The 19,848-nt window shown below is 36.0% G+C and overlaps 1 protein-coding gene across 2 annotated transcripts in view; it reads right to left on the bottom strand.

The window, feature by feature from the left end:
* Positions 1 to 19,848, bottom strand: part of ADGRA3 (adhesion G protein-coupled receptor A3) — a 61,100-nt gene that overhangs the window by 8,551 nt on the left and 32,701 nt on the right. For both annotated transcript variants that reach the window (XM_039550804.1, XM_010401841.4), the window contains exons 9-18: positions 17,601 to 17,802; positions 14,365 to 14,514; positions 11,754 to 11,915; positions 11,274 to 11,477; positions 9,961 to 10,174; positions 9,605 to 9,813; positions 4,705 to 4,829; positions 4,045 to 4,168; positions 2,263 to 2,408; positions 45 to 140 (exon numbers count right to left, since the gene is read on the bottom strand). In XM_039550804.1, coding sequence (XP_039406738.1) covers positions 45 to 140; positions 2,263 to 2,408; positions 4,045 to 4,168; positions 4,705 to 4,829; positions 9,605 to 9,813; positions 9,961 to 10,174; positions 11,274 to 11,477; positions 11,754 to 11,915; positions 14,365 to 14,514; positions 17,601 to 17,802 — 1,632 coding nt within the window. The remainder of the gene's footprint in view (positions 1 to 44; positions 141 to 2,262; positions 2,409 to 4,044; positions 4,169 to 4,704; positions 4,830 to 9,604; positions 9,814 to 9,960; positions 10,175 to 11,273; positions 11,478 to 11,753; positions 11,916 to 14,364; positions 14,515 to 17,600; positions 17,803 to 19,848) is intronic.

The raw sequence follows: 19,848 nt of genomic DNA, 5'->3' as shown, positions 1-19,848 counted from the left end.
CCTAAGGAATCTTATGACAGAGCTCTCACTTATAGGCTACTTACTAAGGCGCATTAGGTCTGCTGCCGTAATTTCGGATGTTTGCTGCAGCTGTTATTCCACAAACTATGATAGGGATCCCTCCACCAATAAGGTAGAACCTAAAAAATAAAACCAGTTTATCAGTAGCTGCTTAAGTGAAATGGATTTTTTCCAGTCACTATGAAGGAAATGAGAGCTTTCCAGGATTTGGAAACACACAAGTTCTTTATGAAACTAAATAGGGTGCATCAGGTTTGGGCTTTGGTAGCATCAATTGTTTTCTAAGTCTTCCTCAGTACAGTTTTTCTCCTCCTGCTGTAAGCTGCCTCTCTCTCACAGCTGCTCACTCCCACCTCTCACTCACAGACACTGAACAAAAGTACACAGTGTTATAAGGAAGAAGCAAAAGCTGTCAATCAGAAGTTATAAACTGCTGGAAAAGAGTAAGGAAACTTAGAATGAAAATACTAAGTGTTATGTCCTGTTCCAGAGGTGAACTTGCCTAATATTATATACACTGTTACTTGAAATTTTTTTGGGTGGAGGGGTTTGGCATATGGCAGTTGTTTTTTTTTTTTTTTTTATTTTTAATGGACTCTGTAATTTTACAGTATAGTTCCTGCTTCTCTGTGGTGGTATTAATGAAAACTGTATACTTTCAAGAAGAAAAAGGGCCTATGTTGTTGGAGTATCTTACTTTTCATTCTGATTTCTATGAATTCCCATTGAATTCATTAGGGGCAGATCAGTAATTACTGATAATCAAAATTAACAGCACTCAGTCCCGCAGCTTATACTAATCCAGTCCAAATTCAGATCAGAACACACAAGTGAAAGCTCCTACTGTGACATGCGGGTGAGCGCTTGTTTTTTATCAACAGGAGACACCTATTATGGTGGTCCTGGACTTTTCCAGTGCATTTCTGATAATTCACCAGAAATAACTCTTCTCTCACTTGAGACACAAAACAACAGTCTAAAACAAATTATGACTTTCTTGGAAAACAAGATGAACTGAATTTATTATTTAGTTGCTGAATCCTACGAAGATCAGATTCTGACATTGGTGTATTCTGTATCTTGATGCAGCAATCAGGAGCTGGCCAGATAAAACAAATCTTTGTACAGGTACTGCATTGTGGGCAGTTTTATTTTGAGACTAAATTTAAAAGACAACTGAAAAAAAAATTCTTCGGTGGCCCTTCCATACAAAAACATCACACATCTATCTGACTGAGGAAATTCCTGATCTGTAGGAAGTTGGACACTGAGTCTGAAAAATATAAAGCATGTTTGCTCTGTTCTTGTCTTGGATACTTGTCTGTGGAGCTACTGCCAGTGTCAGAGATGAGGTGTTCAGACCTAAAAAAGCAAGTTCATGTATGTCTGTGTAGAGCTGAGCCTGTGAGGCTGGTAATTTTACTACAACATTTTCCAGAGGAGAAACTTCATAACAAATAATAAAGGATAAAAAAATGCTTGTATGTAGTACTGAAAATGATACTTGACGCTAATCAGAAATGCACTTCTGTTTTTCTGCAGTCTCTGTACTTAAAAAATCAAGCTCTTTAAATATTTGCCTGTAACTAATCAAAGTTAATCAGTTTCTGCCACCTTGTGGCGAATTTCAGTGTAGCAGTTTTAATTAACATGCAGCAGCTCAGGAGGCAACGTGAACAAGCTATGTCAGTATTTTCTAGTAAGAACATTTCACATAAGTGAATTTAATAGATAATTAGTTTGTCTCATTTGTGGGATCTCAGAAATGAAAATTCAAGGAGGAATGCCTCACAAAGAACACTATTTTCATTTGATTATGAGTGATAACCCTATTTTTCAAATAATTTGTAAACAATCTTTGGAAAACATATTAAACTTTATTTACTTAAATTGCAGTGTTTGTTAATTGTGGTAACAGTTCTCCACATTCTTTCTTCTGACAATTTAATAGGTTGTGTTGCTATCTAAAGTCCTAATGGTCCTGAAGTCAAACTTTCAGTGGTGATGCTGAAACACTACCAATTTTTTAATTTGCAAATCAGCAACCCAGCATTGCATCTGAAACACACCAAGACCAAGTCTTTCAGCTCATCCTCCTTAAGAAAACACTGAGAAACAGAAAAATATGAAAGGAACTTTAAAGACCTTGAGAGAACTGAAGAATAGTGACTTATTACATATTCTGGTCAGAATATAAATGTAGCAACTTGGGAAATACAGACACAGAAACAAACAACTCACCTCAGCATAGGCCTGGGTGGAGGAGGTGGCTCATCAGGATCTTGACACCTTTTGGTTTTTTTGGTTACCTGCTTGTAAATATTACGAGATGTCACTCCCAGCCACAGTACTGTTGCAAGAGTGGAATAATGGAGAATTATCCCAACCTTAAAACAAAAATAGACAACAAAAAAACAATTAACCCCCAAATATTTCCTTTCTACTGAGTTATTATAGTAATCATTAAACCCACAAATCAACATAAAGCTGAAATTTTCAAAAGCTCAGTTCAAGAGAAAAAAACCCCCTCTTATTTTATATGACTGTTCTAAGTGCCAAGTCATTATTGTTTTAAAAAAGAATAAAACATGTAACGCAAACCCATGCATGGAGAACTTAATAACAGGGGAAAAACTGTTTCAGATTACATATCAATCATACGCTTTAGGAAACTGTATTTTACAAAAGACGTAATTAAACATGTCCTGTTACAGATATTATTCAAATTGAAACAAGTAAGGGAACAGCAAACTCACGATACTGTGACAACTATGGAGCAGATGGCAAAACACAGACAGCCAACATTCATCAGAGATTTTAACATAATGCAAAGATAAAGAAAGTGTATTAGCTGTTTAACCAGCCCAAACATTAATGCAAACTCTGCTCAACAGGGGAATCTCCTTGTCCGGTACTGCCTTATTCACAGGCCAACACTGCCATGACAGCACATGCACGTAGAAGGGGTAACACTTTAGTTCCTATTAAGCTGACTACAAGTGGGTTTTTGCCAGTTTCAGTCACCTGTAAAAACACACAACTCCCAAACAGCCCATCTGTATCACAAGGTTTCTTCTGGAGAATTTCTTTCTCCAGGAAGGTAAGAACAAAGGTGTGTGTGTATGTGTGCACACACATAGTAGAAACATCAGGGATATATTTTATTGCATCACTTTGAACCATCAACCTAATAACTCCTGTAAATTCAAACAAAAAGCACTATGGAATGTTATGGCGAGGGATTTGAAATTTTTTTTAATTGCTGGATTAAAAAAAATTTTTTTTTAAAGTTTCACTGACATTTTTGAAAGCAGCAACTGTTGTTATACTGAAACACTGCAACTAAATTGGAGATGGCCAAATCTTAGAAGGGTAAATCATTAAAAAGACGGAGTCTCAATAAAGCTAAGGACATGTGTTTAGAGAAAGCATGGGGGCTTGAAGCACTTCTCTCCCCTTCGGTTACACTGAGCAAAGAGAAATAGGTATTTCAATACCTGTGAAAATCAGATTTCACATGGCCTGTAAAGGCCACATACAGGCCTATAAAATAATTTCATAGTCAGTAAGTCTCAAAAACAGAAATAACCAATAAAACTTAGTTTTTGTGATAGCATTTTGGGGGGAAAAAAAAAATCTCCTCCACATTTTACAAGGGCATGTAGTGATAGGAGGTGACTTTAAAGTGAAAAACTGTTGATTTATATTAGATGTAAGAAAGTTGGTTTTTCATAATGAGGGTGGCAAAACACAGGCACAGGTTGCCCAGAGAGGTAGTACATGCCCCATCTCTGGAAATATTGCAGGTCAGGTTGGATGGGGCTCTGAGCAATCTGATCTAATTGAAGATGTCTCTCTTTATTGCAGGGGTGTTGGACTAGATGACCTAAAAGCAAAACATTATTTTTTTTTGTCTAAATTTTACATTTTGATGAACGCCTTTACAGCATTACAGTTCTGTAGGTGGCAAGGGGGCCATATTCATATATAGGAGTAAGAAACCAGCAACTAATTTTTACTTACTGCTTGGCAAATGCTGGCATTCCTGGTCTGAGTTATGCCTCCAATAAACACCACACATGTCAGGAAAATATGAAAGCTCAAGTTAACTAACATATGCCAGCTTTTAACACTGATCCTGACCACACTGTTAAAAGAAACAAATTAGACAATATAAAACACAGCTACATTACTGTTTTCAGAAACTAGAAAGATATTCTTATGATAAACAACATATAATTTCTGTTAATGATTGTTTGACTACCACATGCTTTCTAAACAAATACTATCTCTGGACTTTATCCCAAGAAATTAAAACACCCTCCCACTGCCAGCTTTATACATCTATTTGGGGCCTGATTTAAGAATTTTAGGATTCAAGTTTTCACATCAACAGAAATGTAAAAGGCTGAACAGTTTGTTAAATTCTACTATTATTCTTGAATGGCCTCTTCTTTCATCATGAAGCAAAATGAAGAATTAAAGGAGAGACATGGTTACGAGAGCTAAATTCAGCTCAAGAGAGATGAAATAGCTACTTCTGTAACTGTTAGTTTGCATCAACAAATTTTATAGGGAAAAAACACTGAAAGCATATTACTATATCATTCTCTAATAAAATAGAAAAGATAGTCCTAAACATGATGAAACTAATTTTCTTAGTCTAATAATTCTGATTCCTACCTGTGATGGTATATGTAACTGACCATGATCATCAACAGGCACATCAGCAAAACCATGGCAGTGGCATAAATTACTGGGTGCAGAAGATCAGCTGGCTGTGTATATAATTCAGCTCCAGTCAAGTCCTAACAACAAAACCAAAAATAACATTAGTCCACGGTATCTATTTTTTGAGGGTGGGGGAATGACAAAGGGAACACAAGAAGTAACAGACACCTTCTAGATGAAATGCCTTCCCTCCCTTCCCACCCATCCCAAAACAACTCTCCAATTATTTATTTATTTATTATTATTTATATATAGAATTCTTCTGCAATTATCTGCTATTCTGGCTGACCTTTATAAATGCAGTCACAATTCTTATAGAACAGTTCAACTTCATATGTTCTGGAAGATACAGAGAGGTCAGCAGCTTATAGAAACACACCATTTTCTTCATCTTAAAATATCTGTATGTACAGATGTGGAATAACTGTGTGTTTCAGTTGTAATTATCTTCTTTAACAACCCAAAGAACATTACAGAAAGTGCCCTCAGCAAGTCTGTAAATGATGTTACAGACTGGGGGGACCAAGCAACAGACTCGAGGATAATCAGAGGGATGTTGGTTAGACAGCAAAATGGGTTGATAAAACATCATGAAATTTAGGAAAGGAAAATATTAAAAGATCTGCATCTGGGATGGAATAACCCCATGCACATAAAAGTAGAGGCTGGGCATTGGACTGATTAGAAAACAGCCATAGTTAGTGGCAGACAAAAGCTGACCACAAGTCAGCAGTGTCACCTGTAGCCCAAGGCCACACTTTGCTGTGTGAGCACTGGCACAGCAAATGGGTGAGTGATGATCCTTCCCTTCTCCTGAGCACTGAGAGACCATCCTGCAGAACTCTCAATCTGAGGCTCCCAGCACAAGAAAGACACTGACATACTGGATGGAGCAAGTCTAACAGATCACCAGGATGATTAGCAGGCTGAAGCATACAGTGTCTGAGGCTGAAGATGTCTTTTATATTTAAGAAGAAAAGGAAGAGGGGAGAAATCTCATTATTATATTGAGCTACCTACTAGGATGGTATAAAGAAGACCAAGTCAAGCTCTTTAAAACTCTTCTTGGACCTGAACCATCCACTGATGAAAGGAAACTGACAATATCAGCAACACAGAAAATTCTGATTAGATACAGGAGAAAAATTCTGAAGTGGTCACATACTGCCCAGGGAGTCTGTGTCCCTGGACATACTCAAAGCTTGACTGAATATGACCTGGAACAGTATGGAACAGTAAGACTTGACTTTGAAGGCAGTCAAACTTTGAGCAGGTTAACTGGACCAAATGGCACCAGATGTTCCTACCAGATTGTTATTCTATGATTACTGTTTGACCAGAATAGATCGTTGATAATTCTAAGAGAATTCAACAGCTCTATAGAATCAATTAAATTTTCTGAATCCACCCTGGAACAACATTTTCATTTACTCAAAAGAAGAAATAATTCTGTTTGGAAGCAGTTACAATTTACTAGAGTTCCAGGAGCGGGGAAGGGACACAAACATGACATGACAACTCAAAAGAAACTGTAGTTCCTTCCAGCACAAAATACAGTAAATTTACTTAGCTATGGTTAGTGAAGAAAGTCTATTAAAAATAGTTTTTTGGACTGGACACGATACAGAAAAGTCTCTCCCCTATAATTCTGAGTCACTCTAAAATCTCTGGAGTTGGCAAAGTTCAAAAGCGTCCTGAGGAAAAGGAGAGAAAACTTGCCATTCGGAAAGAGCAATAAAAGATTAGGAGGAAGTTTGAGTCTGTTTTGAGAAAAATCCATGATATTTTTAAGCTTAAGATGGGTAATCTGATTTCATGGACAGCAAGAGTTTTTGAATTAAGGCTTACAATTAAATTAAGAGTCAACAGTTTCTTCACCATACCTTCAATTGTTCTTTCATCAGAATATAAATTCGTTATTCCTAAGTAACTCAACAACCTCATTTCAAACTAATTTAATCAGGTTGTCAGTTTGATTCTTATCTATCTGGTTTTCTTTGGCACCTCGAAAAGGATCATATGATATTATGCCTTAGGCAGCCAGTGTCATCTGATTTCAACACTACCCATGGCCTGGTTGTTATGCAGCTGGGGATCCCTGGGAACTCACTGCTGTTACAAGCACAAGCAAATGTTTTGTCACACCTGGCCCATGAGTACCAGGCAACAGAAACTGTAGGACAATTCTGGTTGCTGCTTCCAGACTGGTGTCATGTTACAAGATGTCATGTATGTATTGGTGTGAATTTCAAGAATGAGAGCTACAAAATCGCAAGATTTACAATAATCTTCTAAAGTATCTGAGAAAACTCAATATGCCTTGCCTAGATAGCCAAGGCCTTGACCCAATAACCAATGGAATAAGTCAATGGAATTCTTATGTGTTGCAATGACATTTTTCATCAGACCTAGTAGGAGTGACAGGAGCTAATAATGTTACTTCTGAGCTAAACTGATCCTAAATAATTATTAAGTAAAAAAGAATGACAGTACAATAACAGAAGTGATGGCATTAAGAATACTGGAGGGGGGGGTTATAGCCAATTAGCAGAACTCTTGCTTCTTCTCAACCACTTTTGCTGGGTTTTTTTCCTCTCTTCAGCCTGTAATAATGAGTTTTCAGCTGAGCCTCCTCCTTATCTCTTCTATTATTAAGAACAGTGGTGAAGATAATTTCCAAATAAATACAAAGTTTTACAACTGCAACTGCCTATCGCTAGATCAGAAAAGCAGGCACTTAGTGATGTGTTTCCTTATCAGAGGACTTTACATTATGTTCTGAAATGTATGAAGAGGGTCAGTACACTACAAATTGCTTTCTTCTACACATATACGAACTAAAGTAAAGTAGATTAAAACAGAGGGAAATAGATCTGGTTAAGTCATTCACCATCCAGCCAGGACGATGAGCCACCATGTTCAGGTCCCCCCTGCCACTGCCATTTCATGTGTTCGATGTTAATGACAACTGCTGGATTAAAGAGCAAACTTCTAAAACTGAACCCAAAAGAACTTCCTCTGAGCCCAAGACCAGAACCCAGACTTTCACAACGTGATGGGAGTCTAGAAGTGAAATAGACTATTATGGCTTTTTTGGTTACTATCTGGACAGACATTACAAAAACCTTTTTTAGCAGCCACTTAGACATCCAGAGTTTCTGCAGTGTATTATCTGTGTGCAAAGAACATCTGTCAGATGAGTGTTATTCTGTGCCAGTCCATCTACCCCCTCCTCTCCAGTCTCTACAGCCTAACATTTTAGAAAGTAGCTAAACACTTAAGGAATATCAGTTTTGAGCAAGTATACAATGAGAGCTACTGATAGAAAAGGAAGAAAACTGCACCTTTCTCCAACTTCCTTGATTTTTGATTGTCAACAGTTCTCTTTATAATTCACAAGAAGATAATCATACAATCTTACCATGTATTAATTCAGAAATAGTCTTTACGGAAGCAGATTGAACATGCTTTTCATTTTTCCTCCTCAAGCAGCAGAAATGTGACCAATTTAAAGCATAATCTCTCTTTATATGCATAGTACACATACAAATGAAGTTTAATTCTATTTTAGAAAATGCTGTTAAATTTTAGGAAAGGATTATATATTTTAAAAATATCCAAGAAAGGAACTATATGATTGTAAAAGTCTAAAGTAATTTTAAACAGTACCCTCAAAAGTAAAGTGAAAAGTTGCTTTCTTTGAGCACTTTTAAAAAGCTTGTCATGTAAATCAATTTTATTTATGTTTAGCTTGGAAATTACCATTTAATTCTCTTCAGGGGAAGATTTTTGAAAATCTGAGTTTCTAAACTCCCTATCAACTTCTAATCCACTGATCATCATAAAGGAGCCCTCTTTCTTCCATGTATGATTATATAAAAACATATTTAATTCCACATAGAACAAATTAACTACCACAAAACCCATACCAAATTTACACTTAACAGTATTTCCTAAACTTTGTAATATTTTGCTCAGCCTCCTACCAGCCCACCCTAATTATGCATCAGATTTTATCATTTAGCATCTGTGGTGATTTCTGATGAGCAGGGTAGCAGTCACCATCTATAAAAAGGGAAGCTTCCCAGGCGAAATTCTGAAATTAAGAGTTCTGAGAACAGAAAAAGAGGAAATTCAGCTTCACAGCTGAGGAGCACTAAAAGGAAGTGTCTCTTCTATCACCGTATTTCAAAACTGGTTAACCATTTTATTGATGCCAATATGCTTAGACTAGATTTTAGATATATTTTCAGCAGTATTTCAAAAATGTTTTTCATAGTTACTAAGTGTTTTGGTTTTTTTTCCATTTCCAGTGATGTCTTCTGGTAACAGACATACATACTAGTGAATGAACAATTAATTTAGAATGAAATAGCTGTCTTTGGTTAAGAAAAAAATACCTGGGAAAACACTCCTGGTCAACTGACAAAGTCAACAAATCTAATCTAACACAGAGAAAATAGTTTAAAATAAAGAGCGGCAACAGTTGAAGAACACCTGTCATTATTAGACTAAACTTCATAAAAGCCAATTTGATTAGGTAACTCATTAAAATGTCTGCCTATAATATACTACTTTGCATATGAAAATTCTTTTGTTTCTATTATATCCAGTTGATTATTAGTTATTATCCAATTAATTACACTTTGATAGATTTCCACTTAAACATCATCTTATTTCAACATTTACATCAACAAAAGCAAAAACTAAAGATGTATTTATTATGTCTAGATTTATGTGAAATGGAACGTGGGAATGCTTGTTTTCCTTAACACAAGAGAAAAACCAAACGGAATTGTATCTTGAAACATGTTTAAGTTTCAGAAAGAAAGTTAATTTTTCAGTGTCATACCATTAAAACAGCATAGTTGCTGAGGGAGTAGCACTGAATGGTTGTAATATTTTCATCAGACAGAAGGATGCGACAACCATCAGATTTCCATCCCCCTTGTCCGTTCAGGAGATCGAAGTCCCACTGAGCTGCAACAGCATCTGCTCCATGTGCAATCCGCCGCAGTGTCACATTGATAGGAACGTGGTGACTGGCTATGTTTAAGCCATCTGTTGCAAAGGAAATGTATTTGCACATAAATTTCTCATCATGTAACACATTGGATGCTAAAACCTTCTACTGGATACACACTAATCAAAACAAGGGAGTCAAAAATGTTTACTAAAGATCATTAAAAAGTAATAATAAAAACAAACCTATCTTCGTAAGAATAACTGGAGTTACAACTGTACGACGTTTCCCATCGTCAGCCAGATTTGTTGAATTTCCTGTTGCTGGGAAAAGCTTTCCATTGCGAAATGCAATAAGCTGAAGCTTGTAGACAGATTCATCTGCTGGTCTGATTTCTCTTTTTTGTTTTTGCATGAAAAGGGAAGCTGGCAACTGGATAGAAGCCTCTACAATTGTGTTCTAGAAACAAACAGATTTAAAGTTCTAAAGAGAAAATTGTATTCTTTACAGAGATTAAATTACCAACTCCTCTATATATACAGTGTCAGAGATGAATACATTTAGCAGACTATATATAATGACCAACCTATTTGACAGTATTTCCGAGTAATCCAGGATAAAATAGTTTAATCAGGTTATTAAAGTCTTAAAACATTTTTTAAAAGAAAAAAAAAAGTAAAAGATTCTGAAGTTACCTTACTTGTTACAGAGAGCAAAGTTAAAGTTGGTATCAGTAAAGGATTACAAGAGTTTTTCCAGATTAGACTATTAGAACTAGAAGCAGCAACCAACACAAGTAGACAAAGAGAAATGCTGCAATTGTGCATTGGTACCATTCAAAACAAAATGCTGTGTACAAGCAGGGTGGTTTTACTTGTATATAAATAACACTTGAGTGAGAAGCATGCATATAGTTTCATAGAATTACATAAGTATAAATTGTAATATACATCCTGCAGTGACATTCAAGCAAATTAAGTGCTAAAAACAAACAGGTAAGTTGGGGAATATAACTGAAAAAATACTTTTATAGAACACGAGGAAGTGTTTCCATTTTATACACACCCACATACAGATGTAATATATGAGTGCGTGTGTGTGTATGCACATGCACACATGAAATTAACCTCTCAGGTCAATCTTCTATTTCATGTTTAATTACAGGATTACTCTGAGCAGAATATTTCACATTTTTAAGGAGACTGATAATATCTGATTTAATACATAATGAAGGTGAAAATGCAGAAAAATAAAGACATACTATTACAAACTAGGAAGTGTCTCAATTTTAATACTTATGAAAAGGTCTGAAAGGATCTTTCAACTTAAGAAGTTACAATGAAGAAAACCACATCTACTTATTAAAAGTTGTGTCCATTAAAACAACTATTTTATAATTAAGCTTTATTATCCTTTATCCCTTTCATTCTTCTCACAGTCATTTTTGGATTACACAAAACCACTAATTTAACCTTAGAAATTAATAACAATAAACTTGCTTGCCAAATTATTAATACATATTATTACAAAGTCAGTAGGGAAACAAAGAGCGTATCACCTTTAAAGCCAGACTTGACAGTGTATTTGAAACATTGCACTTAAAGCTTAATTGTTTATCTAGGTTTCCATCTGGATCTCTTCTCCCATAATCACTGAGTCCTGTACGGTCTGATGTAGCCACTTTCTGAAATACGGTGCAAGTCATCCCAGTGAAACCAGCAGCCTTTATTACATAGGCCTCAAGAGCGATATTTGGAGAATACTGTGATGACAAAAATCAAACATGAAATGATTTTACACACCACAGACAGAATAATAAATAATCTTAAAGGGATTCTGTGCCTTCACAGAAAAACAAATCCAGAAAACTGTTTCAGTTTGTCTGGCAGGTATAAATCTTTTGAGAGTATTGCTCTTCTCCCTACAGAAATAGTAGGCATTTCAGACAATGCCAGCATCTATTAAGAAAAATAAAAAGCTATTCAAACTCAAGAGTGAGCAAGACCTCTTCTAAATAAATAAATAAATTCATACTTACAGTAGAATAAACTTGAGCTCCATTTGCAAGCCGATACATAGCAATTTTCTGTAGACACTGTACGATTCTGGTGCAAGCCTTGGCTTCCCTTTGTGCCATCCACAGAACACGTTCATCAGCCAACATAATATTACTTGCTATGTCCACCATGACGTCACCAAGCTAACATGGAAGAGAAGTAAGACTCTTTTATAGGTATGAAACCATTCATACCTAATGAATTCATACCTAATGACCCAAAGGTGGGTCATTATCAGAAAATACAAAGTGACTTGGCAGCACAAAAAAGCACAAGGAAATTGGTTGCTCCTATTTCAATCACCTCATCATGTTAAGATACCAGAATACTTCAACTCAGACATTTACCCCATTGAAGAAAAATGTTATGCCAATATGTCTGTTTATATTGTACTTTGGAAAAAATCCATGATAAATATTTTATTAAAAGGAAGGGGTGCAATACTCCACTTTCTACTGTACTAATTGCTTAAGAGGACTATTTACAATCAACTTGAAAACTAAAACTGTAACTCAACAGTAATACAGTTTGCATGTATGATAGAAGACAAGAAAATAGTAAAACAGGCAAAAATTAGCATACAACCCTTCTGTTTTGCTTCCTTTTGGCAAGTCAAACTTTTTTTATTGCTTTCTTGCTTGCCTTCAAATTTGCATGACCTGTTTTAGGTCACAGGTTTACATGAGAGACACAGCAAATACCCACAGGTACCAGTGCTGCTTTCAAACCACCAATTACATTGTTTTAAGTTCATAGTCCTCACCCTGCCTTCTGAATAAAAACAAACTATAAAGGGAACTTACTTATTTAGGCCACTCTACCAAAATTAATGAGTACCTACATTGGCAACATTGACTCACACCAGATTTTCACAACATTTAAGGAGTAGTGACAAATACTGGACCAAAAGAAAAGGTGAGTATAATTTTTAGTTGAATTGACTGCAATGCAATTCACAGTGCCTAAATTTAGGGACTGGAATTTTATGCTTGAAGAGAGACACGGTAGTGTGAGGAAGATATGTCCTTTACTATCCATCCAGGCTTCCCAAATTTTTTTCAGAATATTACTAGTAAGGAGAGAACACTATAATTTGCTCTTCTTTTTTTACATCTTTATATTTAAAGGCAAGAATTGGAGTATAAAAATATTTATTATTTTGAGAACTGACTCTCTTAGGAACAGAAGTTACAAACAGTAAAAATTCTTAACAACTAACACAGAACCTTAAGCAGCACTTGCAGGCTGTAGTCCTTTCACTAAATCTTCAACAACAAAGTTAAATTAATTGAAGGTGTTTCTCATGACTTATTACTACTCAAGAAATGGTAACAAGTTTTACACATCAACAAATGGTGATTTTAGAATAAACCAGCAGTGTTAATATCCTCAGCTCACAGAATTCAAATTGCTTCATACTTTTAAAATATACTACACATTATTCTTTCTCCTGCTTATCAAGGTATGAACAAGTTTTTCCAGCTGTATTCTAACTCAAGACAATCTGCTAAGAACTTTCTGAACATTTGTCTTGTTTCTTCTGATTTGAAAGAGCTATTAAATGAACCTGTTTATTATTTATTGTACTAATCTTTCAGAATAGCCACTTCAGCACAAACTAAGGAATGACTTGGAAGATGGCGGGAGTGAATGAATATGAAACCCAGTGTCAAGAACAAGTTAGAGTCGTAACTTGATAAGAAATCAGCCTTATTAATAGCTACTAAAATTTTTACATGAAATTGTAGTCGTGTTCCTTAAATATACCAGCAAATCACAGGCTGGCTTCAAATCAAACCCACTGAGAAAAAAAAACCCATTGTCTAAGACGAAAATCCTCCAAGGAGTTCTGAAAAGGATGTAGAACCAGCATTTATGGTTTGCTGGGGGGTGGATGGGGAAAATTTGGCTTTTTTTTTTTTTTTGCACGTGTTTAAACTCAAGGCATTGTGGTCTCCAACTTCCCAACATGCACTGTACAGTGAGATCAATATAACCTCTGTTCAGCAGTGAAACAGAGAGTTTCTACCCACTGGTGGGACTATTCAACTACTTGCATTTTTCTCCCCAACAATGAGCGTTCTCTAAGATTTTGTTTTAATGTCTTATGTTATATCCTGCACAACAGAGGAGTACTGAAAACCTTAGAGATATGGCTCAATATTGAATAAAGACAGCCTATCATGGTGGAAGGGGAGAAGATAAGTCTTGTTTTATTCATTATTGAGAGGATCTCTGAGGCTTTCATTATTTGTGTTTTTAGATAAGAACATACCAATGAAAACCTGTGTGACCCACTCTATATTAAATAAAAACAGACTTACTGTACCTATCTCCCTGCTCCAGTGCTGACCAGAGGTGTTACTCACATTACAGGTCCAGTGAATGCTGGATCATCTCAGCGCGAATGCAAAGTCTGTGACCATGGGTCAGCAACTTCAGGGACCTACTAAACAAACAAAAACATGGAATAGAATCTGACAATCCACTAACTCAGTGCCTGCATCTAACGTTGGGAAGATTTCACTGCTCAGAATACTTAAGGACAAACACTTTGATTATCTTTAAAGTGATGGCAAATTATCCAGTTACCTCTTTATATTTTTCAGCAAATCTTCCAAATTTCTCTATCATTTCAGCCACAAAAATAACATCCATTTTATCAGAAAAATTTGCTGCTTCAACGGTGTAAGCCAAGAGCTGTCTTGCTGTTGCCACTGCATTAGTAAGGTTGAGCGGCATCTACACAGAGAACAAACATGAGCATTTGAAAAAGTACAAGACAGAGAAAACACTTACTTCATTAATCAATAAATAAGCATTCATCCAAAGAGGAGAGCAATTCCCACAGGGTCACAGTGTTTTGAGTAGCTAAGAATCACCACCTTATCTGTAAGCAAAAACATTTCCTACAAGCCAGAGAACTATCATTTGTACTGGCAGCCAGCAACTGGGTTTTGTGCTGTTTTCCTAGAAGAGAGAGGTATTGTACCAAAAAAAAAAGGAGAAAACCCCCCCCAAAACAGTACTGTCAACTGCTTATTTTCATTTTCACCAAAGCCAATGCATGACAACACAAAGCTCTTTAAATATAGCATTTTATAGCAAGAGAAGCCAAAACCAATCCAAACACACCACTACCATAGCATTCACTCTCAATTCTGTAATTATAGGAAGCATTTGGAATGGCATACACGCACAAAAAAACAAGACAGATCTCTCTATGGCAAAGGTCATGATTTCACTCTGTAAACAAACCCCATGCTGGAAAATTCTTCACTAAATAATATACAACATCAACATGCCTGAGCTAGCAGGGACCAAAAATGGGAAATTTTACATAGTACAGTGGAAAGCTGTGCAAATGTTATCAGCTCATGCTGTTTATCCATGATAATCCAAACTAGAGAGGTTCTCTCTCTCTGGTTTTTGGTGTGGAGATATCTAGTCTGCCCTACTGAATTTGAAAAGTGCTACATAAGCACAACTATATATTTGTCCTTGCCAGTCTTAGCACTTGTACATAAACTTCAATGTGACTAGCAGAAGTTAATTTTTTGTTAATATGCTAAGAGTCATGCATTAAAAGTGCAAACAAAGTTCAAAATCATAACACACACTGAACAAAGTCAAATTTCAAATTCAGATACTCTGTAAAATTTCTTTGAACTTTTTATCATTAATTTCTTTTCACCTAAAACTGTACCTGTTCAATACACAAACAAGAACAGTGGAATATGAATGCTCTTGTAGAATACTAAAAAGGTTTTATTTTATTTTACATGTGAACCTTTACTTGATTTAAAATGTTTGGCGAAGCTCTGATGTTCAAAACAGCTCAACTACCTTTGTTCAGAGGCTATAAACATGCTTGTAATATGATTACATTTAACATTAGTCTCAGGGACAAAATATTTCTGTGCAGAATACTGCTAAAAATTCCAGACCTACTATACATAAAAAGAAGGCAACTTTCATATGTAAAAACAACTCCCAAACCCTCCCTTTAAAAAAAATTAAACCTTTATTTCAGCACAGAATACCTGAGTACATGCATTTTTAAGTAGATCATAGGAACTTGTCTACTTCACACATTAAAATTTTTGTTTTGCTTTTCTGAAGATACCAGTCTGATACTTACATTTTTAACTTCCTAACACAAAGTTGGCTAACCAAAAGCAGTAATAACAAGCTTAAGTTATCTAGGCTCTCGAGCAGCTGGGCTACAGTACACTGGCAGGAATGGCATTGAGTTGTCACAGGCCTTGCAGGAAAATGTGAATACCCAGGTGAGAAAAAAGCAAACCAGCAGCATCAAAGCTCTATTTAAGCTAACACTCAACCTTTCTGCGTCTCAGAAAAGGACAGAGTGATCCCCAGCATCATCTCTCACCTGTTAACCAGTCATTAAGACAGAACAATCTTCATTTGAGCCCTCAAATGTGTTTCATGGGATCAAGCCATGGCATGCACTTCTAGTGCTAGGAATATAAAGCAGTAAAGCAGAAGTTATGTCAGCCTCTAAGTTTATCTTGGGCCAAAACAGCCACTCCCTTTGTTTCCTTTTCTTTGTTAGACCAGTGCTGAGGGGTCCTCAGGGAACCAGAGCAGGGAAACAAAAAGCTATGTCTGCATTAGGCAGTACCTGAACACAGAGGGAGCAAGTCATCAACAATGCATCTCACAATACGTAGTACAAGTCTTTTGCCTCAAACTGGAGTTAGCCCAAGCAACTGGACATCAAGATTTCACTGTGTGTATAAATCTAAGACATCCCAAGGGGAAAACACCAGTTCAGATCCGACTGTCCCACTTGGGGGCTGAGGCACTTCAGATCAGTAGTGTGAAGTTTTCCCTAAAAGAATATGAGATGAACCAAAACACTCCAAACCCACACAAATGGAGAAATCCTACCCTAGGCTCAGACAAGCATCACAGCCTCATGCTAAATGTAAGTGGTGCTACCAACATCATCAACTCCAGTGACCAAGCCTTATTATTAAAAAACAAACAAAAAACCAACCACCAAACCAAACTCCAAAACACCACACCAAAAACAAGCAAACAAACAATCTCGTATTTCCATAGTTTGACCTGTTGCATCTATACTAGTGATCTGACCGCATGTGTTGGAAAACAAGCTTAAACCAGAAGTTCAAAGCTTTATGGAGTAACTTACAACACAGCACCTATACAGACAAGGTTGGGTACACCACTGCAGAACAGTGTTAGTGGAAGTGTGCGTTACCTAGATGAACCTCAACAGAAACTTGGAGCTGAAAAATTTTGTTTCATAGCTACAATTTAAATTCTAGAATACTCTCTTGGATCCTGGTTAAGTGCTACCAAATAAAGAAGCCTAGTTAATACTCACTACTTTCACTAGTTAACTTTTATCAGTTACACCAAATCTATCAAAGGTTTACAGCAACAAAGGCAAAGCAGAGTTTGACTACTCTCTATTATTATAATGAAAAGAGCTGCTCTCCATTACAGAATAAGCCTGCCTTGTTTCTTTATAGAATGTGGGCAGGGCAGGGCATCCAGTTGACAAAAATAATCATAACAAGCCACTCTCTTATCCTTTAGACAAGTACAAGGAATAAAATTTTCCTTGCACTTTCAACCTAGGGGCATTCAAAACAGATACTAAACCAAGCTTTTAACCTAAACCTGCAAGTTCCAGTATTGTACTCAGAGGCATGTGTCCATCATAACCTATCTAGACTACCAATATTTCCAGCTTAAAAAAGATGAAGGGTCTTCTGAGTTTAAATTTTCATTAATTAGATTTTCATAATTTGATTTTACAGAAATGCACAAATTACCTGATTGAACATATAAAGAACTCGAGTCACATCATTTGCATACTGGCACCTGGAGTAGTCCTCGTCTGCCCAGTACCCTCCCCTGTCGCATCTGCGCCAGGCTCTTCTCTCATCTTGTGAGTTGCCAGGATATATCCCACTGCCAGCAGAGTAACGTGTACACAGCAGGTATGCAGTGATGCCTGCCAATGTTCTGGGCCACCTGGGGAGTCAAAAGGAAAAAAAAAACCCTCATATTTAGACAAATTTACATGACAAGTAAATAAAAGGATTAAGCACTACAACATGAAATAAAGAGACACTCAAAACTAAGCATCTCTAAACTATTTAAAGGGCCACCTTGGCTCATCTTCAGTATTTTCAAGCTGTTCATATTTGTGTCTATTAACAAAATGAGTTCTAATGCTAGCATGCTTTTTTTAAAATTCTTTCATGAGGTTTCAGGTGGAGAGAAGAAGGTGCTTATAAAATAACTAAAAATAGTTTACAATTTTTGATAAAAAACCTTGCCTACTTCATGAAAAATTCCCTGTTAACACTATAAAAACTAGTTGATACTCACTTTCTACTTGTCCTCTACACATGCATCAATATAACTTCCAAACAATTGCATTCATATTCGTACCAAAATGCAGATATGAACAGAAGACTACATTTGCAGTATTCAAGGAACAGTAGAGGCAGTACTACAACCACTCTGACCAGTTTTGCAAACAAAATACCAAATAGAAATTAATGGGAAAAACATCATTCATAGTGTCAAGAAAGGAGAAAACAGTTCCTTTCACTCAAGGTATGTGAAACTATGCTCTTCTTTAGAAAACTAATGTTCTCTCCAGTTTCTCTGCTGATTTTACTGTGTATTTTATCTGTAAAACAAACACAGATTAAAAAAAATACAGTAAATAAATTGCAATACATCTTTAATGCACTGATCCTTCATTAGAGCAGAACTGATTCAAGAAAAAAAAAAAAGAATAGAAGGAAACCATGCCTGAATTAAGATGCAATGCTGAGCAGACAGAAGGGACAAGGACAAGGAATGGCAGCCAGTCTGCCTGTCCCTGCTTCTGTCCCTCTACCCTGTCATATGCATAAGCACTATTTTATCATTCAGAGCACAAATTCTTAAATTTTAAAAGTAAAAAGCATACAGACCTAAATTGCAGAATGCTAGGTATCTCAAATTTAACAATCCAACATATATGGTTTATCTAAAACTGAGAGCAAGTGAGCTTCATTGGATCATTCCAGGCTTTCTGTAACATCACTATGTCAAGCTCTTTTAACAGTCTTAAGAGCTAACATAGTTTTTCTAAATTTTAACTATTTCAAAGGGCCTTGTACAAAGCAGTTGTGTCCAAAAATTGGAACTGGTTGAAAAAAAATTTTTGTGGATTACACTGGGATTTAAAGTTTGCTTTTATATCTGGACAGCATTTTAGTAAATAGCCATTTATTCACTACTATCATCTAAATTAAGAACTGCTAAGAATATATTGATACTTAATTAAAAAAAAAAAAATCTGTGTTTGCAGGAGGGTGAAGTAAACACTTTGAAGGAGGTTCCATTTTCAGGAATCTAAAAATTTAAGTAATACTGCTAACACAGAGAAACTGAAGAAGTCAGCACCATTTTCCCTCCTTATTCATCAGTTAAGTATCTCCTCTTCTGAAGATGATAGAATTTATCACAGTTCTTCCTGAGAGAAGAGAATTAACTCCAGGAATGGACCAAGGCAAAAGGCTACACTTCTCAATTATATTAAGTGATAGAAGATACTAATTTTCAGGGTATACTGGAAGTTTTTTCTATCTTAAATTCCCATTTATTCTTCATCCGTTCCAACAGACCAATTGTAACATATTCAATAATGGTAGAAAGATACTTAGTTCAGGCCATTTTTACCATTACTTAAGTTTGGGCAAGAAGCAACAAAAAGATAGTTGCTGGTGGCATCCCTATATTGCACAGGTCATTGCAACAACCACAGAAGAATTCTAAGTTGGTAAGAGAACTAATGAAAAAGACTAGATGATAAATACAACAAACTAAACTAGGAAACAAGGACTTAAGTTTAACTACCTTTTATAACAGTGTTGGCATTACAGATCAGTTCTCTATATTGAAATGACATAATTTCATTAAGAAACGGAAACTTGTTATTATGACCATCACCAGAGTATCTGAATACTAGAAGTGACAGAAGATTATTTGGGTATCCAGCAGAGCCCAGCAAATATGCAC

Source organism: Corvus cornix, chromosome 4 (genome assembly GCF_000738735.6).
Source record: "Corvus cornix cornix isolate S_Up_H32 chromosome 4, ASM73873v5, whole genome shotgun sequence".
In the NCBI taxonomy this organism is placed as follows: domain Eukaryota; kingdom Metazoa; phylum Chordata; class Aves; order Passeriformes; family Corvidae; genus Corvus; species Corvus cornix.
Note: the sequence above shows the minus strand (reverse complement) of the source record. Positions and strands in the feature narration are given on the sequence as shown.